Source organism: Megalobrama amblycephala, linkage group LG10 (genome assembly GCF_018812025.1).
Source record: "Megalobrama amblycephala isolate DHTTF-2021 linkage group LG10, ASM1881202v1, whole genome shotgun sequence".
Classification (NCBI taxonomy): domain Eukaryota; kingdom Metazoa; phylum Chordata; class Actinopteri; order Cypriniformes; family Xenocyprididae; genus Megalobrama; species Megalobrama amblycephala.
Window position 1 is genome coordinate 21,517,271 of NC_063053.1, and position 13,539 is coordinate 21,530,809.

General features: G+C 36.4%; 2 protein-coding genes across 17 annotated transcripts in view; one reads left to right on the top strand and one right to left on the bottom strand.

The window, feature by feature from the left end:
• Positions 1-330: 330 nt before the first annotated feature.
• On the bottom strand, positions 331-2,938 carry LOC125277133 (MAD2L1 binding protein). Its single transcript, XM_048205418.1, has 3 exons — positions 2,522-2,938; positions 972-1,243; positions 331-888 (listed from the first exon to the last, which is right to left on the bottom strand). The coding sequence occupies exons 1-3, from the start codon at positions 2,859-2,861 to the stop codon at positions 358-360; spliced, it is 1,143 nt and encodes a 380-aa protein (XP_048061375.1). The 5' UTR covers positions 2,862-2,938; the 3' UTR covers positions 331-357.
• Positions 2,939-4,432: 1,494 nt separating this feature from the next.
• macrod2 (mono-ADP ribosylhydrolase 2) overlaps positions 4,433-13,539 on the top strand; it is a 634,638-nt gene continuing 625,531 nt past the window's right edge. For all 16 annotated transcript variants that reach the window (XM_048205395.1, XM_048205400.1, XM_048205403.1 and 13 more), the window contains exons 1-2: positions 4,433-4,661; positions 6,917-7,021. In XM_048205395.1, coding sequence (XP_048061352.1) covers positions 4,625-4,661; positions 6,917-7,021 — 142 coding nt within the window. In that variant the 5' untranslated portion in view covers positions 4,433-4,624. The remainder of the gene's footprint in view (positions 4,662-6,916; positions 7,022-13,539) is intronic.

Below are 13,539 nucleotides of genomic sequence, written 5' to 3' on the forward strand. Positions count from 1 at the left end.
ATTGTGTACATTCATCAGTTTACAGAAGCTACCATTTAGCAGATGGTTTTAATTAAGTGACTTAAAAAAATGGTACAAAGGGTCTTAAAGTGAGTAGCAGCCCAGATTATTAAACCGAAAACCACCACTGTATACTGTAAAATATAGATGGATTAGCTGATGACAATGTAAACATAGCATAAATAATCTGAAGTTTTAAAACAAAGTTCACAGAGAATTCCTGAATAAAGCATATTAAAAAAACCCATAAAAAACAATAGCCCATGTACTTTTTGGCCAGTCATACAGTGATCCCTGAGAATATGGAGTGAATTGTATTCCAACATTCCCTGAAATCTGTTACTCTTTATTCCCTCATCATTTACAGAATCCTTTCACAGTGACAGGGGCCTGAAACCATATATAGTCCTCCAGGTTTCTCTGACTTTTTTCTAGTTCCCCAGCAAGTGACAAATCACTAGCTATAGAGATGACTTGCCTTTTCACTTTTGTGGGAAATTTAAAATCCACTTTGGGTTTAAATCCAGTCACGCCACAATCCCTGTGCCCCAGAGCCATGACCGTGGTGGTCATGAGACGCACAGACTTGGCATCCGACAACAAGTCTGCCACAAATAGAGTCCGGAAAAGCTGTCTTAGACAGCTTGAGGTCCTTAAGCTGTTTTCCCCGGCTCCAACAGCCACAGCTTCCATGTTGACCTCGTACAGCTCACTGGGAAGGATGATAGACCCACCCAGCAGGAAAAGCACACGGGGAACATGGCTAAGAGAGAATAGTGCCTCAAGTTGAGCCAGCACCTCATCCAGCTCCTGCAAAGTCCGCTGGCAGCGGCGCCAGTCTAAGCCACCTGATGTTTTTGAAGACCGTCGGTTCACCATGTCCTCCGTCTGTGAAATAGGAAGCACAAATCGATCATACCAGATACAAACTACAGTTATGAATCAAACTCATATGAGGCCTTCTGTAATACCTGAGTGGTATTGTGCTGCTGTTTCTGCAGGAACACCATTTGGTCATATGTCATGGGCATCTGTTGCCGCTGGTAAAGGACACACTTCAGAAGCTCGCAAACTAATCGACAGCAACCGTCCTGGGTGATGCGCCCAGGGAAGACGACATTCACTCGTCCTTCCTCTCTTGCTCTCCTGAATATTTCCTCATCATCAACTTGGTGTGCAGACATTCCGGTAGATTCCCTCTGACTGCCAGAAGAACCGGCCAAAGCATTGGTCTGCTGGCAACCTTGAAATAAGACATTTACATGACATCTTGTGTGAAAAGAAAATGAGCAGAATCAAAATTTCAGAGATTTGATCTGTTTAGTCTGAGGTCCCATGTGGAAAAAAAAGTACACTTTCATAATGTACTAATTTTGTACGTAATATACTAAAAATTCTTCTTTAGTACTCCTTAAAGGTGCTAAAGAGGATGTTTTGTTTTATACATTTTTGCAATATTACTTGAAACTGTCTTTACTAACTGATAAAAGACTATTTATTAGGTGCACTGAAAGGAATAATATTAATATACATCATCTGTGCACGAGGTAGGGCCTTAAAAACATCAGCCAATCGTTTACGCGATCATCGCGTAAACGATTGGCTCTCTGGCTTGTCAATCACTGCCATGACGTTCCTTGTGAGAGACGAGCGCGGCTGCGCGCTCCAGTAACTTTCCACACTCCACAGGCGCCGCATGCAATGTTTTTGTCAGGAGACAGGAGTAACAACTGCAGATTATGAGTTACCTGCAGTGAGTCCGACATAATGAATCCACTAACACAACACAGCGAATGCCGGTGGTAAACACTTGTGTTCCAATACGAGTGTTTACGAGTTTTGGGAGGCGTTCCTTCGAAGGAGGGGGTTGTTCTTACGCATGCGCTCATTTCAAAAACTCAGTAACAGTCTTTGGTTTCTCAGTCGACGAAAAGAACCTCTTTAGCACCTTTAAGATAATCTTAAGAACATCTAAGTGTACTCAACTGTACTATTTTGAGACACCATGAATATGAACTGAAATGTGATTTTAACATACTATCTATCATACTAACTAAAAATTTATTTAGTTACCACTTGTAGTACACTTGAACCCATCTTTCATACAGAGATGGGTTCAAGTGTACTACAAGTGGTAAACAAATACATTTTTTATACAGAGATAGTATGTTAAAATCACATTTTAGCAACATTATCACATTTATATACATTTTGTTTAGGTCATATGACAACCCTAATTCATAATATTTGCAAAATAATATAACAAATAAGCAAACACACATTTAAACATCTATGAAGACATGTCTGTGTGTGTGTATATATATATATATATATATATATATATATATATATATATATATATATATATATATATATATATATAAAATCTTTAAGAATTGGTAATCATATTATTTATAACTGCTTCATAATTACTGATATTTAACTGACTGGAGTTTGATATTCTATCACAGTTAGTTAAGTGAAGCATAGACAGGAAATTTAACCGTTTGCCACTACTTACCTAGATCATGATCCTCTCCTCTATCATGTGTGGGGCTATTTCTGTTTTCTTTGTCCTCTGATTGGTTAAAGGGTTCCACACAAACCATGTCTCTCTCGATCTCACCAATATTTTCCACCTGAGACTGAGGAGAGGAATCAGGATCATCGACATGGCACAAAATGTTCCTTTCCGTTTCTCCATCAGATGAAACCTTTGTTTCTTCTTCCTGAAATGTGTATTGATTGGTGTGAATAGGTTTGTCGTTGTAGCTGCTGTTAGAAGTTTCGTTGGTGTTGCTGTGTTTGGTGACAGTCATTTTTGCACACTCAACCTCTCTCCTCCTCGATCTCTCTTCCATTTCTACTATTTGAATTTACCCACCGGACACGGCATCATGGGAAACACGGGAACCGGATATCACGAGAAATATAATAAGAGTCTTGCATTTTTCTTCTCTTTTTTTTTTATTTTTATTTTTTTTTATTTTATATATATTAAAAAAATCTTCGGTTAAAATGTTCACGGCAGAGCAAAAATCAGATTTATTTAATTCCTGTATGTTTGGAAATGTTTATTTTTTGTTTTCTCTTCGGGTTTCAAAGAAGCGGTTAATGGACGCCCTCTGCAGGTTGACTTTTTCATATAATCCTATCAGGACCATTGGGTTCTTGGCCATTCTTGACTGAATGCTATTATTTTATTGCAAGATTGATGGTTATTTGACAACAATGGGGGTGTTTGTGCATCTATAAACATTCTGTGCTCTAGCCAGGAGGCCTGAAGAGACTTCTGCATAGACGTAATGTGCCTAAATCATGTCTTGCTGATTTCTTTTTCTCTTTTTCAATTAAATACTTACAGAGAATATGAAAATATTTATGGAATAGGGTGATAATGATAAGAATGACAAAAATAACATGCTGACACATGATGGACTTTCCAACAAGACATATGTAACACATTTTAAGTAACAGTTACTCAATAGTTATAAAAGAATTACATTTCCAAATGTACACATCTTTATAGTTACTACCTTAAAGCAACAGATTCTGAAGTTTTTAAAATACTTTTTATATCTAGAGACATTGAACACGCTCCTTATGAGGACAGATCGATGTTTCATTGTATGCATTTAGGTTTAAATGGGTTCATTTTGGGGTTAAGGCATTTAAATACCACAAACCTGTTGCTACAGCAGGTTACTTTTACAAGTAAATCGCCATTATCATTCGATCCATCCTTTCCATTACTAAATAGAGCTAACGGAACCAAATTATATCCAAAATATATGTGCAGTGAAAGCAAGAATAATTTATCCTTTCTACAAACGTCACAAAGTATGTCAGTACGGATTTCAAAAGTTCCACTAATTATAAAAGTTAGACTACAAGTTAGTTAGAGCGTGTATTTTGACCTGTCGCTAAAACAGAAGTTGCGTTCGTCAGAGGAGGACGTAACCATAGCAACAGTATCCCGCTCGTAAGTTTTCGGCGGTGCGCTGATAAAGGATGGCAAGTACTGGATTTTTTTTTTTTTTGATCACTTTTTATAGGTTTACATATCACAAATATATCACAAAATGTTTTGCCCTTAGAGAGACAGATAGACACATAGATAGATAGAATATTTTAACAAGTCAAATCTGGGGAAAAAGTGAGTCGACAATTTGCACATCACTATACAACTGTATCAAATATGAGCTACATCCCCGCAATTACTACCACGCACGGCGCTCCAGTCTTTTAAAGCTCTTTCACTCGCTCCCCACGGTTGCTACCCTACCAGCCCTACAACGCTTTGACGCTCAACCTAGCGCACGTCAAGCGTATGCGCATTTTATCTGACTGCCGCATGAAACAATCCAATCGCAACAGCACTTCCGCGTACGAATCGACCAATCGCAGAGCGCCATTTCCCACGCAGCCTCCACGGGTAGCGTTAAGATAGGTTGCGTCACCGCACACAGTCTCCCCACTAACTACAATTTGACAGTTTCTCAGGTGAGGCGTCACGCTACCGGAGCTCTTTCACTTTCTCTTGAGTTTTAGCGCGCATATCACTGTGAGCCTGGGGTTGTTTAACTCAAAAACCATTTACCAGAAGCCCTCACACCACGGCACCATGAGCAAAAAGAAAAAGGAGTGGAGTGCGGAGAAAGGTAAGGCTCTTTTGGACTCTGGTCGTGTCTCTTCCGTTCAAAGACAGGATACATAACGGTAGTGTCAGTCTGGGGTTTGACATCCACTGGGTTGAGCATGGGGTCACGTCACGTACGTGGCGGGAGAAATGTCTTCTTTTAGTCGCACTGCCTCTTGAATCAACAGCATGGACAGATGCACACCTTCAGATGCAGGTGGAGCATCAGTACATGATGCTGTTGATCAAGGCCCTGATATATCCAGCGTTAAATTCTGTTTAAATGCATGAATGAGTGTTTAGCTTTTTAAAAAAAAAAAAAAAAAAAAAAAGAACTGGCACATGCGTTTGTTTGGTGCAGCCAGTGAAACACCGTTTTATGATAAAACATCCAACAAGGTGGTCAAGATGCCAAATGACTGTATGACTGTGTGGAGTGAACCTGTAACGGATACATTTGTGTTTGTATAAATACATAAGCTAAATTACAGTTCAGAAGGGCTGTTAGTGGAATAAAACAGTTTAATGAGATGAATATCATGCAGGCATGCACTTTGCATATGCTCCTGGATATCTACCTTCCTAAGTAGTTTAGTTCTACAACTATTGCCTACTTTTTTTTAGTATACTTTCCAAACATTAGTTGGTTCAGGTGTTAAATCAGTGTTGGAGCTGAGGTTCTGCACTGTCTATGCCTGTTTGACACAACCGTATTTTAGCTCCATTTGATGAGGGAACCTTAATGATTTTGTGTTAGCCTACATCTTAGACACTTCATCATTAGAACGTCATCGTTATCATTAGATAATGACATCATTAGATTAATTTATAATAATTTTAAGTACACAAGCACCGCCTTTCCTATTGTTGACATTAAAATCACTCGCAGTATGACTTGAAGTTCATGACAACTGTTTTCTGACTGTTAAAAAGTCAGAAGTATGTTTTTGACATGTCCTATGAAGTTGCTGGCGTGTAAATCATTAGCTTGACAGTGATGCTGATTTACACAAATTAATAGTCTGGTGTCAAATCAAATGCATAATAATATGATAAATTATATATGATATGAGCTGTTGACTTATGGCCTAGTAGTGTAATACAGTGGATTGCAGGGAATGAACATCAAATGCTGCTTTTATAATATCTTTTTTTGGGGGGGGATTTGATTAAATGAATCAGCGTTGTTGTCGTTTGTACTATTTTAAAATTGCAAATGCACATTGTGCTCATAAAGGAGACCTTGTGAAAGTGATCTGCATTCGTGTAGCAATAGGGAGTGCAGAAGGATAAAAACAGAAAAAAATAAATTAATAAAGATGGTTGAAAAGGCAGATGTAGGGGCAGTCAGCATGAAAAATCGGTAGTGTCGGTACGGGCATGGAGCTGGTTTATAGCAGGAATACCAAGCTAAAATTTAATTTAGTCTTAAGCAAGACAAAAATGTTTAAAATAAAACATAATATTTTTTTTTGGTGAGCTTGTAACATTTTATGTACATTTTAACTTCTTATCTTACCACATAATAAATAGTAAAGTCATTATAATTTCCTTTATTGAACTAATGTCTAGAAACACCAAATGTCTTTATTAAAATACATTGCTATAAGAAGTAAAAAAGAAATATTAAAAAGTTTTCTAGAAATGTAAAAATAAAACCTTTTCTCGATTTGAACTTATTTTAATTTATTTTTTTAAATATATTTTTTTGCTTCTGCAAAAGTTTTTCTGTTTCTTTTTCTGTCCATTCTTTAAAAACTAGTAGTAAGGAAAGTTTCTATTAACTGGAGAAACAAAAGTGAAACTGAAAACATAAACAAAGTTGTCAACTTGTGGATGGAGAATGAAAAGAGAAACTAGAATATAAACAAACTGTGTAAACTTTAGTCTACTGCAGTCTAAACTAGTTAATGAAATTTACTTGAATGTCTTTATTGCAATGAAATGCCTCAAATTTTGGCCACATAAATATTTGGAAATGATTGAATTCTGTTGTCCATGAATGCTACATATAACTGATCACACACAGTCTGGTTGCATGTCAGGCCTGCAGCTGTATGCTGAACAGTGTACCCTCATTAGCCTGTCACTGCTTTCTCACACATACTTACATGGCTGCCACAATTACCACACCAAAGAGTACCACTCTGACACGATGCATAAAGCTAGTCGCAGATGTTCCTTTATGAACCCCTCTGATTCAAACTGATTAGCTTTGCTTCACAAGACATGCTCTTGTCTGTGTACTTTGACAGTATTGTTTCTTCTGTTCCACAGAGCGCTTACTCAGTCTTGGTCTAGAGGATAGGCGCAAAGATTATCGGGGAAACTATGTGCCATTGGACAAGATACCCACCTGGGCAAATCCTGACAATAATACAGGTAAATTCCAAAGCCTTTCTGGCTTATCTGTTTTTTGACCAATAGCAGATGGGGGGGGGGAGTGCTTGGGAAAGCTGTTTGAAAATGATTTGCAGTTCCTTTTAATGCTAGTGGTGCAAAAATTACATTACTTCACCTTTAAGTAGCCCGCAAGATTTTACAATAGTGAATTGTATACGCTACTATAAAAGTTTAGGGTCAGTTAATTTTTTTGTTTTGTTTTTTAAAAGACATTAAAGGGTTAGTTTACCCAAAAATGTAAATTCTGTCATTAATTACTCTCCCTCATGTCGCTTCACACCTGTAAGACCCTTGTTTATCTTCAGAACACAAATTAAGATATTTTTGATGAAATCCGAGAGCTCTCTGACTCAAGGCCCAGAAAGGTAGAAAAGACATCATTAAAATAGTCCATGTGACTACAGTGGTTCAACCTTAATGTTAAGAAGCGACGAGAATACTTCTTGTGCACAAAAACAAAACAAAAAAAACAAATTTATATTTATATTATATTTATATTACACTGTGCAGTGCTTCCAAGTTCTACGTCAGAATGTATGCAAGCATTTTTGGGTGAACTAACCCATAAGGATCCATTAAACTGATTAAAAGTGACAGTAAAGACAGTTATAATGTTACAGAAGGTTTATATTTCAAATAAAAGCTGTTCATTTGAACTTTCTATTAATCAAAGAATTCTAAAAAATTTACCATAGTTTCCACAAAAATATTAAGCAGCTGTTTTCAGTATTGATAAATAATAAGAAATGTTTCTTGAGCGCCAAATCAGAATAATAGAATGATTTCAGAAGGATCATGTAACACCTAAAGGCTGGAGTAATGATGCTGAAAATTTAGCTTGCCATTACTGGAATAAATTAGATTTCAAAATATATTAAAATGTATTTTTATTTGTAATATTATTTTACAATATTAATGTTTTTAGTGCAGCCGTATTTGTGAACATAAGAGACTTATTTCAAAAACATTAAAAAAAAAGTCTTTTGAACGATAGTGTATGTCTTGGTGAATAGCTTTAGAGCTCTTTCTATTCTTTTGAAGTTGCAAAGTCATTCTTGGAAGAAGGTACTGGTCTGGTTGTTTCATGTCCTTCTCTGCCAGCAGACATGATAGTCACTCTGCATGCAAGTGACTTGTTGCCCTTTAAAAAGAAAAGGACACATGGATCAGTGTGACCCTGACAGCTCAGATATCATGGCTTATTTATGGATGAACCTGCCAAAATTTTGAAAAGGTGTCAGCCACTGTCCGTTTCATAGCCTTTGTTTATGCAGGAATGCTCGTGCTAAGGTATTTGAGCTACCCTGATCTAAGCTTATTTTTTTTAATAGATTTATTCAAAGGTTTCCCAAGCAAATACATATAATATACAGAACAAAAAGACATAGATGGTGTTACAGTTTTTCAATGTAGCTTTATTGCTGTTATGTTCCCCCCCAATTATCTGATCACTATAACACACACACAGAAGCCTTAGAATATCAAACATCTGAAGCTGTTATTTCCTGTTTTGAGACCAGAGGTCTGTTGCCTAAAAACGTAGATTGGTCTACAAAAGAGCTCAGTCTTAAAGGGATAGTCCACCCTAAAATGAAAATGAAGTCATCATTTACTCATCATGGTGTACATAAATTTTTAACACTAGGAGATCCACCAACATGTTCTTTCTGTCAAAACTCTTGATCATTGAAGCATGTTTTATAAGATTGTGCTGGTTTTAACACTCCTTTTTTTATTCAGTTAACACTTTTGAAGAAATGTTTAACAAAGTTAAACAAAACATAGTATGAGTTTTTAGGAAAAATAGATTGTAAAACCTGATATAATTTTACCATAATTTTTTCTCGCCATGAAAATAGCCACAGAAGTTGGCATGGCGTTTAAAAACAAACAAACAAACTCACCCTGGTGTTGTTCTAATGTAGTTTGCCCTTCTTTCTTTTATGGACCACAAAAGGAGAATAAAAAAAAAAATTCCCATTCACGCTCATCCATATAATGGCTGTCAATAGCATCCAGCATCAAGCTTTTAAAAAAGATGCAAAAGCATCACAGAATGATCCCATGCTGTATATTCCAAGTGTTCTGGGGGTATACGATAGGGTTTGGAGAAAAACAAACCAAAATTGTATGTATTATTTAATTAAAGTCTTGAGCTTGGTCATTGGTGTTCTCTGCACGGCTGCGTGACGTGCGCATTTGTACGACTCTTTAACATAATGGCTGTGTTTATGCAACTGGCCCCAGAAGATCAGGAATGATTTTAAAGGGGTTGTTCACCCAGAAAAGGAAATTGCCATTTATTTACCCTCATGCCTAAGGGTAGGGAGTGGGAAACACCAAAATAATGCCAAAGGACTAGCACTGATAAAAGCCGTCTGTGCTGTCACCTCGCGTCGCCTGCATCGGGGCAAAAAAATGCACGTGAACACACCAAGAGAACTACAGCCAACTGTAAGCCAGCACACGTGTTCTGTGCTTGTGTGTAAGGAGACCACTGTTTATATATAATATATAATATAATATAATATAATATATATATATATATATATATATATATATATATATATATATATATATATATATATATATATATATATATATACAGTGGGTACAGAAAGTATTCAGACCCCCTTAAATTTTTCATTTTGCAGCCATTTGCTAAAATCATTTAAGTTTTCCTCATTAATGTACACACAGCACCCCATATTGACAGAAAAACACAGAATTGTTGACATTTTTGCAGATTTTGGTCCTAAGTATTCAGACCCTTTGCTGTGACACTCATATATTTAACTCAGGTGCTGTCCATTTCTTCTGATCATCCTTGAGATGGTTCTACACCTTCATTTGAGTCCAGCTGTGTTTGATTATACTGATTGGACTTGATTAGGAAAGCCACACACCTGTCTATATAAGACCTCACATCTCACAGTGCATGTCAGAGCAAATGAGAATCATGAGGTCAAAGGAACTGCCTGAAGAGCTCAGAGACAGAATTGTGGCAAGGCACAGATCTGGCCAAGGTTACAAAAAAAAAAAATTCTGCTGCACTTAAGGTTCCTAAGAGCACAGTGGCCTCCATAATCCTTAAATGGAAGACGTTTGGGATGACCAGAACCCTTCCTAGAGCTGGCCGTCCGGCCAAACTGAGCTATCGGGGGAGAAGAGCCTTGGTGAGAGAGGTAAAGAAGAACCCAAAGATCACTGTGGCTGAGCTCCAGAGATGCAGTCGGGAGATGGGAGAAAGTTGTAGAAAGTCAACCATCACTGCAGCCCTCCACCAGTCGGGGCTTTATGGCAGAGTGGCCCGACGGAAGCCTCTCCTCAGTGCAAGACACATGAAAGCCCGCATGGAGTTTGCCAAGATGGTGAGAAATAAGATTCTCTGGTCTGATGAGACCAAGATAGAACTTTTTGGCCTTATTTCTAAGCGGTATGTGTGGAGAAAACCAGGCACTGCTCATCAACTGTAAAATACAGTCCCAACAGTGAAGCATAGTGGTGGCAGCATCATGCTGTGGGGGTGTTTTTCAGCTGCAGGGACAGGACGACTGGTTGCAATCAAAGGAAAGATGAATGCGGCCAAGTACAGGGATATCCTGGACAAAAACCTTCTCCAGAGTGCTCAGGACCTCAGACTGGGCCGAAGGTTTACCTTCCAACAAGACAATGACCCTAAGCACACAGCTAAAATAACGAAGGAGTGGCTTCACAACAACTCTGTGACTGATCTTGAATGGCCCAGCCAGAGCCCTGACTTAAACCCAATTAAGCATCTCTGGAGAGACCTAAAAATGTCTGTCCACCAACGTTTACCATCCAACCTGAGAGAACTGGAGAGGATCTGCAGGGAGGAATGGCAGAGGATCCCCAAATCCAGGTTTGAAAAACTTGTTGCATCTTTCCAAAAAGACTCATGGCTGTATTAGATCAAAAGGGTGCTTCTACGAAATACTGAGCAAAGGGTATGAATACTTAGGACCATGTGATATTTCAGTTTTTCTTTTTTAATAAATCTGCAAAAATGTCAACAGTTCTGTGTTTTTCTGTCAATATGGGGTGCTGTGTGTACATTAATGTGGAAAAAAATTTACTTAAATGATTTTAGTAAATGGCTGCAATATAACAAAGAGTGAAAAATTTAAGGGGGTCTGAATACTTTCCGTACCCACTGTATATATATATATATATATATATATATATATATATATATATATATATATATATATATATATATATATATATATATATATATATATATATATATATATATATATATATATATATATATATATATATATATATATATATATATATATATATATATATATATATATATATATATATATATATATATCGTCTGTATTCGTAATTCAGAAACCGAGAATTTGTAATTCAGAGACCGGCAATGCAGGCTGCAGTTTTGTGAACCAACAGATTCACCAGTCTCAAAAGAGTTATTTTTTTCACATATCAAATATTCTACTTCTCTTTTAAATGTGCAAGGGTTTCAGTGAATGGTAACTTACATTTTTGTCTGTTTCACACAAAGCTACCTTTGACTTCAGAACATTTGAACAGTAGTGTAGTTTTATGGTGCCATGTGCTTCAGTTCACTTTTTTTTTTTTTTTTTGTATTTTTGGACAAACATTTCCTAAGAAATGTACTCAGCATTTTATTCTCGGTTTCATTCATCTTGCTTGTCTGAATGCAAACAAACCAGGAGAGCATGAATTGCATGTTTTTGCTGAGGCACAGTAGAAAACAGGTTTTATACAAAACGTCAGACAAAGTGCAAACACACAATATTTTTATTACTTTAACAAATCAAATTTATAAAAGAATATACAGAACTCATTCTTGAAATGTAACGTTATTTCTCACATAATGATCTAGAATTGGCACAAAGTGCTTGCTTATTCATTTAATGAGACAGGAACGCATGTAGGCACAGTACCCATATGGCTTTGATCCAGAACAGATCAGGATTCCAGCATATCCAGAATAAGGGACAGCTCAGAGATTCTGGATTTCATCTGTCCTACACATGATTCAGTGAAACAAGGCAGAGGAACTCTGCTATAGTACTCTCCATGTCTCACAACTTTAACAGGACTTGCATAGCAATGACACTTACATTTGTATGGACACTACTGTAAATCCTAATCCTACTCCTTCATGTCAGCATGTTTATAGAAGTAATATGCTATTTGTATTTAAAGTAAAATATCTGTGCAGTGGTGGGTTAAGTTGCCAGCAAGAGTAGTTATTTGCATTCAGTGTACATAGACACTAGCTTTGTTTCCGCCCAAAGTTGAATATTGCATAAAACATTTGCGAATAAAGCAGCGTTTCCATCTCATGTGTTCAAGAGTTCAAAATAGTTACTTCCTGGGAAATTTTCGCAAAATATCCTTAATAAAAATGGAAGATGCTGCAATCGGGGAAGCCACTATTGCTCTTTTATCCTACATCATAAATTACTTAAATGCCTCAGAGCATGCAGACTAAACGTAATAAATGCTGTCGTGTTATCTTGCGTTCGATGCCTGATGGACTTTGGCTCAGGCATTTCAGAATAACTTAAACAACATTTGACATGCTGAGCAATAAAACTGATCCTCTGGTTAGTACGTTTATCCAATCACATCCTCTGTTGAGGCAGTCACGTGAGTTTTTTTTTTTTTTTTTTTTTTTTTTTTTTTTTTTGGCGCATCAAGGGATTTATTCTGTAAATGTATTTCCATCCAGCGTTTTATTTATTTATTTATTTATTTGTTTATTTTAAATGCGACATTCCAAAATTTACATAAAAATAGGTGGATGAAAACATGGCTACTGTCAATTATGTTTGCTTGTTTTTTATTTATTTATTCATTTTTTTTTTTTTATTTGCCTTTTGCTTTTTTTGTTAGATAGGGCGGTCAGAATTATTTTGTGTAGAAATAGACTGCGTGTCACTGATGCTATGCATAAGGCTTACCATGTGTTGAACCCTAAAGATTTTTTTCATAACCTCTCTTGGTTTGGTGTTTGCTGATGTGGAGATGGATTTGTTCTCATAGGATTGAAACGTTAAGTATGTAATTTCTGCTCTATTGGCACCATATGGAATTGCATATATATATATATATATATATATATATATATATATATATATATATATATATATATATATATATATATATATATATATATATATATATATATATATATATATATTTTTTTTTTAAACCATTGGTCAGTTTAGACAATTTCCACCCCAAACTCATGCCATTTGTTTTACTATGTCCTTCTGGTCTGGATGCTCAAAAAGTAGAGAATGTTTGATGGTAAATATTGTTGTTCTGTGGCACTATTTTGGTGGGAATCAACCTACAAATACTCTGAGCTTAACATATTTATGCTTATTAAATCCATTTTTTAGAACTCTATTACTTTTAGTCTAAGATCAGCTGTGAAAATGTGAAAGAATCATCAGGTTCTGTGTGGG